This window comes from Aythya ferina (assembly GCF_964211825.1).
Source record: "Aythya ferina genome assembly, chromosome: 20".
NCBI classification, from domain to species: domain Eukaryota; kingdom Metazoa; phylum Chordata; class Aves; order Anseriformes; family Anatidae; genus Aythya; species Aythya ferina.
In genome coordinates this window covers 9038672-9056773 of record NC_140318.1, presented here as the reverse complement: position 1 = coordinate 9056773, position 18102 = coordinate 9038672, and the positions used below count along the sequence as shown (strand labels likewise).

At 47.0% G+C, this 18102-nt stretch overlaps 1 protein-coding gene across 3 annotated transcripts; it reads right to left on the bottom strand.

The window, feature by feature from the left end:
* Positions 1–2629: 2629 nt before the first annotated feature.
* On the bottom strand, positions 2630–17770 carry TNFSF15 (TNF superfamily member 15). Of its 3 annotated transcripts, none has more exons than XM_084494635.1 (5): positions 17319–17770; positions 16943–17216; positions 10487–10538; positions 10073–10120; positions 2630–4835 (listed from the first exon to the last, which is right to left on the bottom strand). In XM_084494635.1, the coding sequence occupies exons 2-5, from the start codon at positions 17138–17140 to the stop codon at positions 4408–4410; spliced, it is 726 nt and encodes a 241-aa protein (XP_084350761.1). In that variant the 5' UTR covers positions 17141–17216; positions 17319–17770; the 3' UTR covers positions 2630–4407. The 3 variants fall into 3 exon arrangements, with proteins under 3 accessions (XP_084350761.1, XP_084350762.1, XP_084350760.1); XM_084494636.1 differs by having other exon boundaries at positions 17310–17769; XM_084494634.1 differs by having other exon boundaries at positions 16943–17769.
* Between the last annotated feature and the right edge of the window lie 332 nt (positions 17771–18102).

The window sequence follows — 18102 nt, the reverse complement described above, 5'->3', positions numbered from 1 at the left end:
GTTTTTAAGGCGAAAGGAAGCAGTAGGTAAGTGAACCATTATATGAATTTGGGTTATATTTAGTATTAGCTTTTTGGAGATCAAAGAGATTGGGGAAGAACAAAAATCCAAAGAACAAAAATATTTTGACCATGCTTCATACTAAAAAATAAACATTGGAAGAAAAATGATTTTTTTTTTCTGTATAGTGCTTAAATATCTCTTTTACTGGAAAATGGAAGGGTCAAAATCCGAAATCACATAATTGTTTTAGTTCACGTAGCACAAGCTGCCTACTTGAACCCTATTCCTCCAGTTTGGAGTTTTTCTTATAACTGTTCTAGTTTCACATCCACCCAAAACAAAACATTTTCAGTCTGACCACAAACTGAAAGGTCACTTGTTCACAAGGCCTGATTTCATCATCTTCTCATTCAAGTGAAAATGCTGATGTATATGCATTTTCACATCTCCAGAAATGATTTACATTAAAGAAATGTTCTAATTCAATAAATGTGATTTTCTGAGAACACTTCTATCCTTATTTAGCTCTGGGAAAATCAGATCACTTGCAACTTGGGTTCAGTCTACTTACGATATTTCTCTTTGAGCCTGAATTGTCTTAAGCAGCTTTACCCTGAGGTTGTGCCATTGGTTTCTGTGGAATCCCTGGGTCAGAAGCAGCCCGTGTACTTGCTATTATACTTGCTAGTCACTGTTACAGAAGCATTAGCACTGTATGTGAGGGAAGAGAAGTGAAGGGGAGAAAGGGGGAACTTCCACTGGGGTAGATGTGTGCACGTTAATATGCCTGCACCACTTTAAAACAAGTAATGCCAGATAAATTACTTTATGATATATACAAAGTGTGCTACTGTGCTAAACGTGCTAGAAGCTGGTGTAAATAATGGGGTAGGAGAGCTTGCTATGGACTAAAATATTTTTGTGGTATGGCTAATGGAACAAGAGTCATACCTGCATTGTTAGAACAGCAGGTAAGTTTTTGCTTGAGAAAATTATCATCAGTGTACTGTGGACAAAAATGATGTACTTTGTTAGAGAAAGGGCTCGTTATTGCCAAAGCACTTCCTAAAACTTGTATGGAATATGCATAAATACACAAGCATGGCTATATCTGTATGTATTCCCTAGAAGTTTCTTTTTGTTATATATTAAATACTGCATGCACAATCCTGTCCTCTGGAACTCATATTTATCATATTCAGTGCAACAGTCATTAAGTGATGATGACTTCAGGTATAGTTCTTATGGAAATCTGCTCTACAAACCTATCAGGATTGCCCTATGGCCTCAGAAGAATGCTATGTTATCTCACTTGTAGAAGTAAAGAGCTTTCTGAATATCTGTAACTTAGTACAGCTAGAATTTGCATTCCGATTTTCTCCAAGGATACATCAAATTCATCCTCTATAACTTCATAAAAGCTTTCCCACGTAGTTGCTGAGAATCACCTGTCCTGGAGAGGTTGCTTAAGTCTCCTCTTTATGACATATGCCATGTTCTTTGCTGTGCTAGTCACATTAAGTGCCTCCATGTGGTGGTCTGCAAGACCTGCAAATGTCATGTTTTCATGAATTTGGATCATATTTTGGGCACACAACAAAGGGATCAGCAGCTCAGAAGGACTCGGTGTGGGGTGCTGAGAGAATGTTTGAGAAAATCTAAGAAATGGCAAGTCTTAGGGTTTCCCTAAGAACATCCTTTTCCTGAACTTGCGATCTCACCACATTTTTTGATGGTACGAAGGGAAAAATGGGATTTCTGAGCAGTAGGAACAGCCCTGCCAAGGTGGTGAATGATGAGTTGCCCTTTCTGAGAAATAACAACTAGATTGTATGCTAGGTGCTGAGTAGATACATATGGAGTAACTCCTCTTGTCTCCAAGAGGTAGTTTTAGCATAAGAGACTGAACAGATGAAGGAAACATAGCAATAAGTGTTTAAAAATGGAAGTGAATCTAGCTAATAAAAGAATTACAGGATATTTTGGCCAAGAGCATTTGCAGCTACTAGCAGGTACACCACCTTCACTTTCTGATGTCTTGATCTATTTTCAAATAGCAGTTTTCTGACATGATTATAAGAGAGAAGTGTGTGGAAATTTAGATTTGGGCAAAGGGGTGTATTTATACTTAATGGATAGAGCCAAGAAAGAAGGAAGGTGCCTGAGGGAGACACGGATCAAGAGGACAGCTGGGATGTGGGTGTGGGGAAAGTGAAGACTTTGACAAGTCAAAGAAAGGATGAGAAGCTGAACTCTAAGGAAGTTTTGATGCAGCAGCAATGTCAAGGTGTCCTAGGTGGGCTATACTGCATAGTGGACCAACATCTGATGCCTAGACTTGAGGAGCAGAAAGCAAGAAAGACATCCGCTGAGGAAAGAAGAGCAAGGCAAGATGCCAACATCCTAGGTTTTAATACTGTGTATTTCAGTACTGTGCTTAATACTGCCTCAGTGTAGATAAAACAGTGAAGGGTGACTGAGAACCTACTATGGGACCAAGGCACTGCAGAATAGGGAAGGATGGTCAAAAAGCTTGCTTTTCTGAGATAATTTAACTAGATAAAAGATCTGCCAGGATTAAGAAGCATAGTGGTGTTGTTAGCCCAGAAGTGCCTATACCCAGGCCATGAAGAGGTAGAGACCCAGATATTGGTTGGATTTCTCACCTCTCTGCCTCTCTCTTCCCTTTGTACCCTAATCTGCTTGGCCCTTCTCTGTGCTTCAGTTGTGTTTTGCCTTCTCATCTCAAACAGATCTTTATATAGCAATAAATTGTCTCTGCTTGGAAGAGGCTTGCTGTGGCCAAAGCAGCCCACTGCTGGTCAGGCTGCAGTGTCGCACGTGGTCTTTTGTAGCTGGGCTGTCTCTGCCAGAGAGCTCCTCTGCCCACTCAAGCTGTTCAGCTGCAAGCCCCTGTCTCCAGTCCTGTGGGTCCCCTGGCCTTGGTGCCTGTGTGGCACTAACAGCCTGCTATTGGGCCCCGCCATGGCTTTGGGTGGAAACAATAGCTAGGGAATCACGCCTTGCTCTCACTTCCGCCCAAGAAGTAGAAAACAGAGGGAGCCTGATGAGGTAAGGAGAAAGAAAAAAAAAAAAAGAGCTGCAGTGAGCAAAGCCTGGCCACTGGCCAGCCCCTGCAGAACAGCTGCATGGTAGGTGCTTAGGTGTGAGACCTCCGGGCAGTTAAGAGTGTGAAGCCTGCATCTACTGGAATACAACCTGAGTCATTGTCAGTGATGTATTTATTGTGGGAGGAGAAGGAAAGCTGTGGAATTTCCCTGAGAGACAGCAAGGCCCATGAAAAAAAGTAAGTGTGAGATGGGGAGTGCTCCTGAGATCTGCACCTGGCTGTGGCACACCATGACCTTCTCTTTAGATCCGAGAACCTTTTGTATGGGCAGCTGGTTGGCAGCCCTCACCCAGGCAAAGGCTGGGGAGTCCTTTGAGTTTTCCAGACTGCTGTAGCAGTGGTTGCAAGGGGGAGAGCACCAAAGCAGTGATTTTTTTAGTTGCACTTGCTTTCAATTAAACGGATTGGAAAACCAGCTATTGCAGAATGTTTCTCTTGAAATTTCAGTGGTTGATTTTCAATAGTGCAGAAAATTTTGTTGCGTGCCTCTGCTTTGTTTTTTTCTGTTTTCCTAATGTTAGGATCTGACAGGGGGATTCCACTGTCATGCTGAAACAGAAAGCATTTCTGCGTTTTCCCTAGAAGTTTTACATAAAGGCCTAAGCCTACATATTGACTTACATAACTGTAAACAATTTCCTGGAAAAAAAAAAAATCAGGTAGCTTCTGCAAAACGCAATATAATTTTAATCTACTTTACAGGGAAGTTGGAAGGGATTAATTAAGCAGTTAATGATTAATGTGGGTTTTATATTAGTGCAAAGTACTGATCAAATCTATTTGTAAGGAAATGTTAAAAAATAATTACCTTTTAGAGCTGAGAGTCTAAAGTGAGGTAATGCAAAACTATACTAGAAGTGCTGGGGAAAGTTTAAAATGCTTTTTTTTTTTTTTTTTTTTTTTTTGAGATGAGGAAATTATATATTAGAAGAGGAGTTAGTGATGCAGCCTAGCTGTAGTATTCAGGATAAATAGGCCTGTCCCACACATATAACAGGTCCCTCCCAAGCAATCAAAGTTTTGAAGAGCTCTTAGCTTTTGCTTTCAAAACCTTCTATTTTCCTCTAGCCTGACTTGCATTTTTCTGGAGTTTTTTGCTTTGTTTCAATTCAGCCTGTGGCTTCAGCTTTCCCTACCCCATAATTTAAGGCTGCAGAGAGTGCTGCAGGTGAGTGACAGTACAAAAGGAGCACAGAGACCAGCACCCCGACGTGCCCTCACCAAACCAGAGTCCTGCAGGGCCATGTCAACCCCCACCAGCTGCTGCCAGAGACCTACAGTAAAAAGGCACCGAAGAAGGTTTTGTGCTCCTTAGTGTAATCCACCAGCTTAATGTCGCTAACATTGACCATCAGCTTGTCTCCTACTTCTAAGGAGACCACAGCTCCCAGATAAATGGGCTGGAACCAGCTGTTCCCTTCTTCACGGAGGGTCTTGGTGCTGGTCAGCAGCTGGGTGGGCTCGGGGTAGCTGTCGGTGACTTTGGTGATGATGGCCGTGACAGAATTTGCTTTCCCTGAACTTTCAATGTGCCCTCGGAAAGTGACCTGAGCATAGACATAGTAGTCCCCAGACACAGGTATCACCAGTGAGTTGCTGAAATAACTCAGGTTGTTCTTGGTAAAGGCCAAGCCTCGCTTGTCTTCCCACTGCAGGATTGGCAGGTGGTTTCCCATGGTGCTGGCAAAATCTTGTTTCTTCACTGTGGGACAAAGAGAGAGGGAGAAGAGATGGGTTACTTTGCATCCTGCTGAATGTGCTAACGGATCTCTACTCCAAAGGCGAATTAAAACACCAGGAGAGAAACCTTCTTATTTTACAGCTAGAAAGCTGAGACAAAGTTGGCTGCAGGCCAACCGGCAAGTGGCATTTTTGGAGCATGCCTGGCAGTGTTCGGATCTGAGCCATCAGGAGCCAAAACTGGAAAACCTCAGCCAGAGCAGGTTGCAGCAGGGCTAGGCTACAACTGGACACCCTAGGTGGTGTGACAAGGCCATCCTTCCCGAAGGCTGAATCTCACAGCACCATGGGGAAGTACAGATGGCTTTACCCCACAGTTCTGAGTATAAACCTTGTCCTGAAGTGAAAGCAGTGCTGGGGAGTTGTACAGATCTGTGCTGCAATGGTTCACACCTGTACATCTTGGTTCAGGGCACTAGTAAGAGGCATTAGAGTAATGTTTTCTTGAGTTTCAGTGGACTGAAGTTATGTTTATGCCACCATAGTGCTAATGCAGGATAACAGATGCTATTTGCTTGCAAAAGTTTCACAACAGTCAGCACGATCTGTCATTGAGCACTGAGACCCTTGAACTTTTCCTGCCAAGTTGCTTTTGGTTAGCCCTTGCACCCAGCTTTCCTTGTGGGTGTTCACACCAAGATCTTTTGCTGTACAACTGCCTTTCATTTACTGGTGCCCTTTGATTTTACCATAAAACTAGAATACCCCAATGTGCTTTAAAAAGACCAGTTTCAAAGTAACACTTTATATTAAAACCCAGTTTTATCTCAGTGTTTTGAAAATGTTTTGATGGAGCAAAACACTAAGCTTGATGTTATCTTCAGCTTTTATTTCTTACTTAACTGCCAGACCGTTTTGTTTGTTTTTTTAACAGAACTCTAATCCAGGCCCTAGCATTGGTCTGATCCAAGCAGAGGCTGAGGATGCTCCTCAGGTTGCAGAGGCTTTTGGGAAGAATCAGGGAGCTGCTGCCCTCTTCCCTTCACCTCTCCTCTGCTGCTCTGACTTTATTCACATGACAGTCAGCAAAACAAGCCTTAGGACTTATTCCTTCTGCACAGCAGCAAAAGAGTTTTCTCTGCCCTTAACCAACTGCCACATAAAATTGTTGTGCTAAAACAGCAGCTGAGGTGGTGAAGAGCATACATGCTGCGGAGATTCTGCTAGGTGTTAGAGCAAACCTGGAAAGTTGATGTTAAACAGCGAGAAAGACTGAGTCAACTGATTTCCAGGAAACCAATCCTTTTTCTTTTTCATGAACTTAGGTTAATGTTTAAACTTGATTTTGATTCAGTGTTTGGGGAAGAGGTGTGTGCATGGGCAGGGAGGCAAGATGAATGCAGGTAAGGGAGAGCTTTGAAGTGCTTGGCAATGACCTTTAGGTTTACCCTGGGTGACATGAGATTCAGGAAAATGAATATGCTCAGTCCCATGGCATCCTTTTTTTCTGGCAATAGATAACCAACGAGGAGACAAGCAGATGTTAGAAGTGCAATTTCTTGCATATTCTTCAAGTATACCAACAAAATAATGGCATTTTTTTTTTCTCAGCCTGCCTGTCCGCGCTGCTGAAGAATTATATCTGTCTATTTTTACCCAGGAGGCAAAGCTCATGAAGAGAGTATTTCTGTATGGGAAGGCAATAGACAGGGATTGTGACAGCAAGCCAAGCTAAAATATAGAAGTATTATAAGGACTATGAGGCTTACAGCCAACAAAGCGTTGCCTGATACACAAAGAGGAGTAAAGGAAAGTGAAAGTATTTGTGGTCTGCCTTCATCCTCCTCTACCTTCATCTCATAGCCTCGGGTGCCTGTGCAGGGACTGGGCTGCATCCTGGCAAAAACTAAAGTAGCAGTTGGGTCACGCTGATTACAACAGCTTGGGGTAAGACCTCTCAGAGTTGAGGTGGTAACAGAGGGAAGCTTGTTTGAGGTAGAGGATCAGAAAATTTCCCAAAAATGTCCTGGGCTCTTTTCCATCTTTTGAAGTTTGTGGGAAAATTGCGGAGAAGCTTCATGAGATTTTTTTTTGTTGTTGTTGTGTACAATGACGCACTTAAAATGTCAGTGACACTTAATTCTTCAATGTTTTTAAATAACTAAAAGGCAACTCGAAGTACATGATTTCATAACTTCTAGAATTAGGCAATTCTAAGTTTTGTAGCTATAACCTTCCTTTTAGGCTAGTGCTCACTGCAATGATGCTCTGTTTCCATGTTGGTTATTTTTTTCTATGCTTTAGAGATATGCCAAGAGGAAAAAATGCATGTTCAAATGCCTTTGAATATGGTATAACTTCTTTTCTAGCAGTATTTTTACTTCTCATTGATTTATTTCTTAAATATATGGAGCTGCACTTTCAGCAAATATATATATTACACTAATCCTCAAAGTAAATAAAATCTGCTTTTAGTAAGGGATTCATTGCTACAGCTCCTTCAAGTTTCCTCTGCATTTTTAATTTCTGGTATCACTTACGTGCCAGATTTCTTCTCTTTTCCAAAGATCCCTTTCAGTTTAGTTTCTTGTTGGGGAATCCCCATTGCTTAGCAGCTCTTGGGTGCATGTTGGTGAACTTGTGGGGTTTCTACAATTCATGGCCCTCACTGGTGTGATGGCCTAATACTGTCAGCTGTATTATAAGAGAGATGAGGGGCTGAGTCTCCTGTGGAGTACAGCTTTGTGTGGCATGTACTGCAAAGTGCAATGGCTGCAGAGTCACTGTTGCTCAAGATCATGCCCTGGGAGTTTAATTACTATTCTTAGAAGGTTCGTCAACCAAGTTGAACCAGAAAGTGTTTTTCTACCCAGATTTAGTGGAGTGCTTATTATAATTAGCATCAAGATAAATGCCACCCAGGTACTTGATGGGGTTTCTGCAACATGCTGCATCCAGCTGTGCTCCAGGCTGGTGACAAGGAGGAATAGGCATTGGTCTGCATCTTTCCCTCTATGCTGACCGTGCCATTCTTTACTAGCTACAGCCACCAGGGAGATGAGATGTCAGTGTCATGATAGGTTCAACATGCTCGATATGTGTTAAAAAGGCCAAGAGCAGGTGGAGAAATTTTCATAAAGGAACAGAGACCAAAACATTGAGTCATCCTGCTACTGTTAATTCAGTGGTGCATTCCCATACTAAGTACTCCAGCTAGTTCTCATTCCCCTCGCTCCTCTGTTCTCACCTTCATAATATATGTTCCTAGATCTAGAAGGAGACAGAGAGGAGCAGATAGGGATCTGGAAGAGATTTCCTGTGAGGGAGAGTACCTAGTCTACTATTTTCACTGTGCAGATGGTGCCTGTTTTGGTGGAATGTAGGAAATATCTAAAGAATAATTATTCCTTTTTTGCTTTCTATGCACAAGTCAGTCACAGGTCCTGAGAAGCAAAGAGCAGGATGACACCCAAGAAGTTACTATAGAACCAGTTTAGAATAGCACAGCTTTCTGACTATGGTGCACCACTAAGTTTGGGAAGTCACTGCTTACAGGGTGTGGAGAAGCCCCAAAATATGCCAGGGCTCAACAGGCTGCCCAGAGGAGCTGTGGGTGCCCCATCCCTGACAGTGCCCTAGGCCAGGATGGATGGAGCTGGGGGGCAGCTTGGGCTGGTGGGAGGGATTAGATGGGTTTGGGCTTAGATGGGCTTTAAAGGTTCCTTCTAACACAAACCATTCTGAGACTCAAAAAAAAAAAACCGAAAAAAAAAGCTTAAAGACAAGTTCATGGAAGTCTGGTTTCCTGATGGCTATGTAGCACAGCAGCCTAGGTCCCGGACTCCATTTTGCACAGAAAAGGAGTGAGAAAAACATCTCAGCTTTTTCCTTCTCATGGCTAACAGCGATGGGGCTGAAACAGCAGGCTGGGGTGGACAGGCAGCATCCCTGGGGCACTGCTTGGGAATGATGGTGAAGGAGTTCTTACAAATGGGAGGCCTGAGGAAATTTGTAGTAAACTGTTGGGTGCTTCCCTGTGACAAGAGGACTTTTGTGCAACCCAGGGAAGTTCCTGTCAGCAGCGCAGCGCTTTGGCTGCAGCTCTGAGTCAGCCACCCCGGGAGCTTTTGGGTCTCAGTCATGTGGCAACTTGGGAAATGGGGGAACCTCTGTTAGCAGATGTGGTCCTTCTGCTCCTGCCAGCTTGCATTTACGCAAGGATGTGCTTTGAGCAAGGACAGGCCCATTTGGATGTTCTAGCAACCTGCGTGAGGAAGGAGATGGGACCGAGGGTGTGCATTAGGAAGGAATTTGTGGATTAGTGAAAGTAAACAATGCCAGGGAAAAACTGAGCCCTGAAGCACTAGTTGCTTCAACCCCGTATGTAAATTTGTGTGAAGCTTCATGCAGCTTCTTGCATGGTTCAGGTTACTGCGGTGCTCCCCTGGGACGGCACACAGGGTGCTGGGGAAGCCTCTGCAATGCAAATTGCCTTAGTGGACAGATGGGAGAAGCTCAGAGCTGCTGGGGGGCCCTTCAGCACTCCGTCCCATCCAGATGGGAATCTGCCGTGAACCTGTTCCCCTTCTGGTAATCCCTAAATTTTCCAGGAAGGTGGAGCTGGTGGGAGGGGGGAGGGCTCAGGACAGCAGCCTTGGTGCGATGAGAGCCCCAGCTCCGTGGTGAGATCACCCACCGCCCCCCTCCCATGGCAGCGCTTTGCGAGGGCGTTTTCCTGTCACGTACGGGCTCAGAGGGGTTCAGCTGGGCACAGCTCTTCCCTTGCTTGCTCCAACGTGTTAGAGATGATCACACCAAAAAGAGGCAGCTATTTCATAGGAACGTAGTGTGTGTGGCTTCAGTCAGGGCTTGCAAAAATAGGGGCCCTAAAACTGGACTTATTGACCTCATTTGTCTTCGAAACTGGTAGTTCTTCCTAAATCACAGCTCACTGGGCTCCTTTCCGAAGAAAGTGGGCACTCATGCTTGGTTTCAGGGGCCTGAGCACTCACTCGGTGGCAGCAACCACCAGGAGAAGTGGTACTGGTCCCAGAGGCACTGGCTGCCTCTCCTCTGTGGACCCTTCCCTACGGACACCGCTGTGTTAAATCTGCAGCGCCGAGCAGAGGCAAAGTCGATGACTATTTCTCCCCTGCTTCTTACAACACCTGATCCTATCAGAGCCGTATAAACTGAGGTTTTTGCACTGCAACAGCTGTAAGGCCCGAGGGGAACGCTTTGGTATTGAACAAGCATTACCTGTCAGGTGCGCTCTTGGCTTCTCTGCACTGGGAATTGTATCTGTAACTGAAGGGAAAAGAGAAAAAAAAAAGGGTTAAGTGAGTGGAGGGGGAGTGCTCCTCTGCTTGGCTGGGCACAGGGTGTGCATGGGCTCCAAATCTGCATTTTTACTCACTGGGGGAGTTGTACTGGTCCCAGTGAGCTGCTGGGGAGGTGTGGGCCCATGCTGGGATGGGGACAGAAATGCTTGTCCCTCACTACAGCCCCGGCTGTCCCCCATCTCCCTGCCTCCTGTGGCTTATTCTGCCCTGCCTAGTGTGGATCTGGGCCATGAGCGTGGGTGGGGAGGTGTCGGCACTGGGCGCAGAGGCAGCAATTGCAAAACCTCAGTAAACAAAGGTGCCGGGGATGGGAAAGGGACAGCAAACTTACCAGTCTTTAGTGCCCGCTGCTTCAGAAAGTGAGAGCCCCGCTCGTCTGCGACCTACGGGAGAGAAGTGCAAATGGTTACCTCCAGGGCTCCTCCACAAGGGTCCGGTTTGTGATATCCCAGAAAACGTGGGATGGTACACTGATATCTTCCACCTCAGCTACAACTTTTAAGTAAAAGGACAAGTCCCAACAAAGCTTTGCCTCATTGCAAGAGTTTTTTTTTTTTTTTTTTTTTTTTTCTTTTTACTGTTTGTTTGAAACCACCCACATCTTAGAAAAGGTGCCAGGGACAGGAGCTGGGCTCCTGTGATGGCTGGGTTTCACTTCAGCCTTGTTCATGGGCTGGATGAGCCCATGGCAGTGCTGGGGCAGAGGCCATTGCTAACTCTCCTGTGCGACCACGTGTCCACCCAGCACTGCTGCTTGGTGACTCCTGTCTCCATGCATGCAGCAAAACAGAGCAAGCAGAGCAATGTCAGACATTCTTCCCTTCTTCCCTGCTTTACATCTCAGCAGGGCTGAGTAAATTGCATCCAAAACGCCAGCAAAGAAAGTGAGAGGTGTACTAGCTACAGACCTGCTGCTTCCCCTGCATCCCTTTCTGAGTTATTTCAGACTGTAAGTCTATCACTTAGGTCTGCCTTGAAATCTTGGGAGCCCCAGGGCAAGGCAGGCTGTTTCATGTTCGCTTGCATCTTACGTGTAAATGTTCCTCTAGCACTGAGCACCAGCATATTTATGACCCATCCCTGTCATAACAGGGCCTGTACCAAGCGGTGCTGACATTTGGGTCAAGCAGCAAAAAAGGGCCAGCCACTGGCTCCATGCCATGCGCCTCCGGGTGGCTCCCGAGTTATCCTGCATGGCCCGTGGCTCCTTGCCAGGAGCAAGCCCTGCTATTGCAGCCTGAACCCAGCATGCTGCAGGGGGAAGGAAGGAGCTGCGGGATGCTGACACTGGATGTGGCCTCCCCGTGGCATGGGGAGCATCTTCCCTTGTGCTTGTGCCAGGCACAGTGCTTGGTAGGAAGATGCTGGCAGTGCGGCTGCAGGTAGCTGATGGTTGGGGATATGCAGCCAGCTCGGGGCTGCCTGGTGAGGTATGGTGTGTGTCAGGGATGGCTGCAATGAATTTAATGGGTACTGCAAGCTGCCACTGACCGGCTTGCAACAGACGGTGTGATGCGCATTGGTCAAAAACCAGGCTGAAATAATATCAGCATGTAGGTGCTGAAGTTGTCACCTGGTGGCTGCATCTCACACAGCTCCAAGTATTGCAGGAGAAGTTGAAAATGCATAATTTACACAGGTTATGGCAAGGAGAGTATGTGAGGGGAAGAATCAGGTCATATGGGACTGCTGGCTGCTCTGGTGAGCCCGAAGATACTTCACCAGCAGTGAGCAGCCATGTGCTGCTGCAGAAAAACATCATTTCTGAAATAATGGCTCCAGTGTGTTGGAAAAGAAATGGAGAAGGAAAAATATCTTTTTTTTTTTTTTTGCCCTCCCTTTCTGCTGTGAACACATACACACAGAGCCCAGGCACAGGCTGCCCTGCAGGAAAGGTCATCTAGGAGAGAGGCTGGGAGAAAGATGGGTGATGGCTGAGAGAGGAATGGTGCTGAGGTGTCTGCGCCTCTCATTATCACCGATGACTTTCTCTGAGGTCCTGCCTGCTTGCTGTGGTGTCTGAACGCAACTGATGGGACTCAGTCAGAGCAAGGTGACTGTCCTTCCCCTGGTGAGAAGCACAAGGTCGTGTCGAGGATTTCCCTCAAACATCCCCTTTGCTTTCCACCAGATGCCTATGTGTATATTTGCAGCTTTATTTATGTGGCCCTTCCTATATATTTACCAAGTTACATATTTCCTAACAATGCTAAGTACCACAAAGAGCTATAAATCAATCACAAACCTATGTTTAATCATCTAACTTCAGTGGGACTGGTTATTTAAAGCCCAACTTCTGACGAAGTAGTTTATATACGCACAGCGTTGCAATACAAGCAGAAATGATGGGGAAGTGGGAAGGATCTCAAGAAGAATCCTGCTGCTTTATCAAAAATGCTCAATTTACTTGTTTCCAAAGAACACCGAGTGAATAGTCCTCACGGAGCAGCTGCTTTTCTACATGCTAAGGGACAGCGCATTACATTACATGAGCAGGGTATTACAGGGTGTGAATTATTCTTTTATGTGGCAAAGGTAGTTTTTTTTTTTTTTTTTTTTTTTTTTCCTGATTGTGCTGGTTGATTGGGATACAACTCTTCTAAACTTTCAAAGAAGAATACTTCAGTACCAGAAAATGCCACATAATGGTATTAATAATATTTGTCCTAAAGATGTACATTGATGGTGTAGTTGAGGTGCATAAAGAGCATTCAGGATGAATGAAATGAGGGAGAGCCAAGCAGCATGAGATAGTACAGAAATCATTTACACAATTAGATTTTTTCTCTATTTTCCCTTATTGCTTAGCTGTGATTCTGAAAAGTTCAGACCATGGCCTCAGTTTTCCCTTCAGTTACTCCAGAGAGATTGTAGCCAGTGCCAAGTGACTTTGAAAATCCTACCCTACAGCTGACATGGGGACAAAGGATTTCTCCAGCAGCTCTGCTTACCCTGAAGACTGCAGTATACAACACACTGCTCTATTGCTTTGATACCAAGAGTGTCCAAAAGCCCCAGTGCATCTACATCCATGTCTCGCTAAAGCCAAGGAGAAGGACCAAACATCCCCTGAGCACGTGCTTTGCCTCTCGTACCTCAAGGAGGGGCTGGGGTTGTCCAGGGGAACTGCCTGGGAAAAGCAGCTTGGTGCTGGAGGCAGGGGGATTAATAAGCAAAATCCCCCCCCTGCCTCCCCAGGCTCCTTCACCGCTCTGTTTTTAGCACAAGATGCTAATTTACAGGCAGGTCTCTGCAGGGCATGCACGGTACCTGCACCCCCAATTTTGTTTGCTCCAGGGGTGCTGCATGACCTGGACAAGATATGTCTGGTCCCCTGCTGCTGAAAGCTGCCCTTGGTGGGAGCTTTTTGGCAGGGCCATGGCATGTGCTGACATCTCTGTCCATGAAGCATGAAGCAGCACTTTCCCGATATTTGGAAGGGCAGTCCTGCACACGTAGGACTGGATGCAGTGCTCCCTGCTGCTCCCCAAACACCTCCCCATCCCTAAGGATCAGGAAGCCATTTGGGGGTCTCATTCCCATTTGGACAGGCCACGAGGGCTTCTGGCTCTGCACAGGTTATAGTTCTGCCTGTCTCATCTAAGCATTGCTGCTGTATCCTTTTGTACTGCAGGAGGGAGATCTAGGTGGAGCTGCTAAGACTTTAAAGTCCCTCCCATCCTGTGGCACCTCCCGTCTCCATTGCAAGGCTGACATGGCACACGCATTCATGTGCAACCCGTAGGACTGTTTCTGGATTGAGTTTCCCATTTCACTGCTTGTGGCCCTGCCATGCGAAGGATGCCACCAACAGAAGCCCAAGTACCAACATCTGCAGGTCAGGACTTGACTCTCTGCGTTATGGGGCTAGCAGAGTGAGTTGCTAAGACAGATGGAGATACTTTCCTGGCTGCTTTGTTCTTCCCCTTGGTGGATCTGTGCACTCAGGCTGAAATTTGACTTCCCTTTTACAGATTTCCTGCTAATAGCCCAAGCCATGTGTCATTGCTTAAAGATCTCTTTCCTCACCTCGCTCTGTCTTGAAACACGAAAGAAAGTGATTTGTACTTCCAAAAGGGAAGCTGTGTAGTGAGCCTGGAAGGTGTCCAGGGAAGCCAGCATCAAGGCGTCAATTATTCATGCAAGACGCAACATACCACAAGAAAGAGAGAGCCAGTGGTTAACACATGTTGCTGTAATGACATAATTTGCCCTGCTCTTTCCTGAAAGAGGCATTTCCAGAGGAAAAGGTGAGTTTATGCCCCTTCTGAGGAGTATGTGACAGCATGTGCCCCCACACAGAAGCTGAGATGAGCAAACCGTCGTACCCTGCAGGCAAACTGAAGAGGCACACCCCTGTTGCACAACCCTTCTCATCCTCCTTGCTCCAGGAAGGACGGGTTCAGGGATTTACTACGTTTGCTTCTCACCTGCCTGGCTGCACCAGTGCCTCCCAGGAGTTGCTGGGGCCAAGTCCCTCCTGCTGCCCCGGGCTGGCCCAAGTGCAGGAGGAAGGGAAAATCTGGCAGGTGCAGGCTGAGCTCTGGGCCTGGGGCAACAAGAGGGCTCCTCCTGTGAGCTCAGTGCTGCAAGGGACAGTGAGTCAACCCACATCTGGTGCAAACTGGGACCGGTCCACCTGCTCCCAGTATGCCCAGGACACCCGCACCCAAAAGCTGTGTGCAGAGAGCTCCAACATGCATGCCTGGTCCCAGACAAGTTCTTCTGGCCCAGGATATCAAGGGTGTGTGTGAAGAAGGCATCCTTTAACCATGTGGTTCACACTCTTCAAATGCAGATGGAAACGCAAAAAGATGTGATCCTGAGAGCCTATACACCCAGAAACTCTCCCCTGGACTGAGCTGGGCTGTGCTGAGCTGCAGGACTGAGCGCCTGTACTCAGCCCACAGCATGGCTCTTAGGGGGATTAACAGCAAACTCCGCAGGCAGACAAATCCACCCAGCTGTGCTCTGTTGCTGGACAACACTGGTGACACTGTCAGTGATCCTTGGAGTGAATGAAATAGGCAGCAAAGGCAGGATCCTATGGAATTGCAGCTAGGCACTCCACCCACTTGGCTTGGCACAAGCGCCGTGGGCAGGCAGCCAGCCCTGATGATTTTCCCTCCCTCAGTAGGACACGCAGCGGCTGTAACTCATCTGATCACCTCGTTACATCACTGTGGGAATACTATGCACTAACAAGTCAGTGTAGATGCACGGAAGTACATGCTCGTGTAATCCAGGCTAGAGCAAATCTAATGGTTTATATTGCGCTTTTCCTCTTTAGAAGCCAAACCCGGTCGCAAATATTTTTCTCCACCAACTCTGCCAGCAAGGTTAACAGCCAGGAACACGTTAGTCCTATCAAACAGCTAGCATCATACTATTTCTTTTTACAATTGTTTCAAGAATGGAACTTTCTGCTTGGTACTGGAGAACCTCAGAGGATGGGAACAGAAAGAGCAATGAGACCGTCCGAAATGCCTTTTCACTCCGTGTGTACCCGCTCCAACTGGCCTAAATAATAGCGAGGATAGCGCAGCAGCATGTACATGTGCAAGAAATCAGTAAATTTAGCTGTCTGACGTACTATGCAGGGCTGTCATACTTCCTTTCAGCTGTGCCTGAAGTTACAACTGGGTAACGTGGATGGACTCAGGGGCTGGCTCTGTTTGGGTGTGAGATGCCGGCCGTGCAGACTTGGGGTCAAAGCAGGGCTAGTGCTGCTCTGTGCAGCCGAGCACGCACATGCGTGCAGCTACAGACACAGCTGACAGACTGTCCAAACATCTGCAGGCAAAATGTTTCCTACATCTGAAGTTCGCTCTTAAGGCCGCTTACTAACACTGTTTTCTTTTGCTGTTCCATAAGTATACATACATGACAAGCAGGCTAATTAGGTGGGGAAATTCAGACCTGAAGTTAAAATTCCTTTAAACCTTAATTCTTCAGACCCAAATGCACAACTCTTCCTCCTGGCATGGGGCAGTCCTGCTGGATTCATAGCCTGCAGTGGGTATAGACACTTGCAGGCTAACATAAGCAGGAGTGGGGCAGCACAGGAGAGCATTAGAAGTGACCACACCAGCCAGCCTGTATTGCTAGGAGCAAAGAGTTTAGCTGTCTGTCAAAGAAAAAGAGCTCAGAAGTTCCCTGGTTACAGAGAAAGCTTTGATGGAGAGTAAAAAAGTGGGATGCAAGCTTTAGGATCAGACTGTAGTTGTCCCAAATCTTATCTCTGTAGGAGTTTGCATTGATAATACAGGACAGCCCCAGCTGTCTGCCCGATCATGTACACATGCACTGACCCACTGACATCAGCAGCACGCTCAGCAGATGTTTGCTGGAACAGGACATGGTAGGGGAAGTCTCAGAGCTAATCCAAAAGAAAGGTGGAAAATGAGCCGTAGTATCAAAATCTGGCTGAAATCAGTGGAGAGACACAAATTTCTATCAACTAGAGCTTTCTCTTAAGCATTTTCTGCAACACGCCAGTAAAAGTTTTAAAGGTGTACGTTGTGCTGTGACCTTAGTGAAATTACGACAAGAGGAACAGAAACCGTTAGTTAAAAAGACCGAACGATCGTAAGAGTTGTCCCTGGCAGACTGTCTCTGACTAAGGAAGGTGGAAGGTATCGGTGAACTTCTTGCCTTCCCTTAAACACGAGAAACTCATAAAGAGAGAAGAAGAACCAGAAAAACAAATAAGCAAACAATGGGGGAAGGGGAACGCCACGCTCCCCTCCTCGCAGGGCAGCAGGTCCGATGCACGGCAGAGCCTTACCTGGCCAGAGCAGGAGGTGGGGGCTCGGAGATTTCCAACCAGCAGGTAGGCGGTGGGCAATGCCAGCAGCAGCACGGCCAGCAGGCACAGCAGCACGGCGCATCGTATCCTCCTCAAGTCCTCCTTGAGGTGCATCCTGGAGGCTTGGCCGATCACTGGAGCCTCCTCCTCCAGGGTTATCTCAGCCCCGCGGTCCATGCCGGCGCTTGACGTGTGAGCTGCCGCTGAGCCTGGCTGGGAGCTGGCAACGGCAAAATCTCCTCTGGCTTCTGCCCTGCATGGAGACCCCCATTAAATAAGAGCTGCCCCGAGTGTGGGAAGGCACCGACACACGCACACCCTCCCTCCCGAGGAATGCACCGCCTACAATAGAAACCTAGCTCAGGGAAGGGAGCACCGCGGCTCATCGAGCTCCCCGAGGTGCCTGCTGCCTGCCTCCCTCTGCCTTTTTTTCCCCTCGCGTGTAGGAGGAAGCTAGGAAAGTCCCAGTGGGTGGAACCAGGATAAACTCTGCTGCTGGGCTGGATGAGCTTGAAAACTTTTCCGTGTGGCAAAGGGAACGTGAAACCAATGGGAGTGAAAGTGAGAAGCAAAGGGGGGGCGCGAGGGCGAGTGGCCACAGCGCCACAGTTTCAGCGTGGCCTCAGGACAAAAGGGACTTTTAGGGAAGGTGAGCAGGCTGCAAGTGACACCCAGGAGTCTGTTTCTCTGAGATGTCACTTTGTTCCCACATAATAGGACGTAAAGCAGGCTGCACAATGAGTACCTTTTGCACCAAGCAGCCCGGGCTCAGGCCCCAGCCTGGTGTTTGGCTCCCTGGCTGATGGGGGCTTGCTCTCTGAACTCGTCATCGCCATACTTTCACAGGAGTCTGTTGTCATTACTTGGAAAGGGAAAAGCTGTGACTTTATTGCACTTGGAAAAATGTGAGGTCATTTTGCTTTATTGATAGCTGCTATCTGAGATTAAAAAGGGCAGCTGCCTATCAGCACCCCAGGAGCTGCAGGGCAGCAAGATTTGGGGGCGCCAGCTCAGCTGCAGCGCTTCCTGGCTGTTTGCTACAAGGGCTGCCTGTGTGCTTGCCCCATGCTGCATTGTCCCCATCAATGTACTGGCCTTGGTAACAGCATTTGGTGGAGATGAAGCTTTTGGAGTGATCC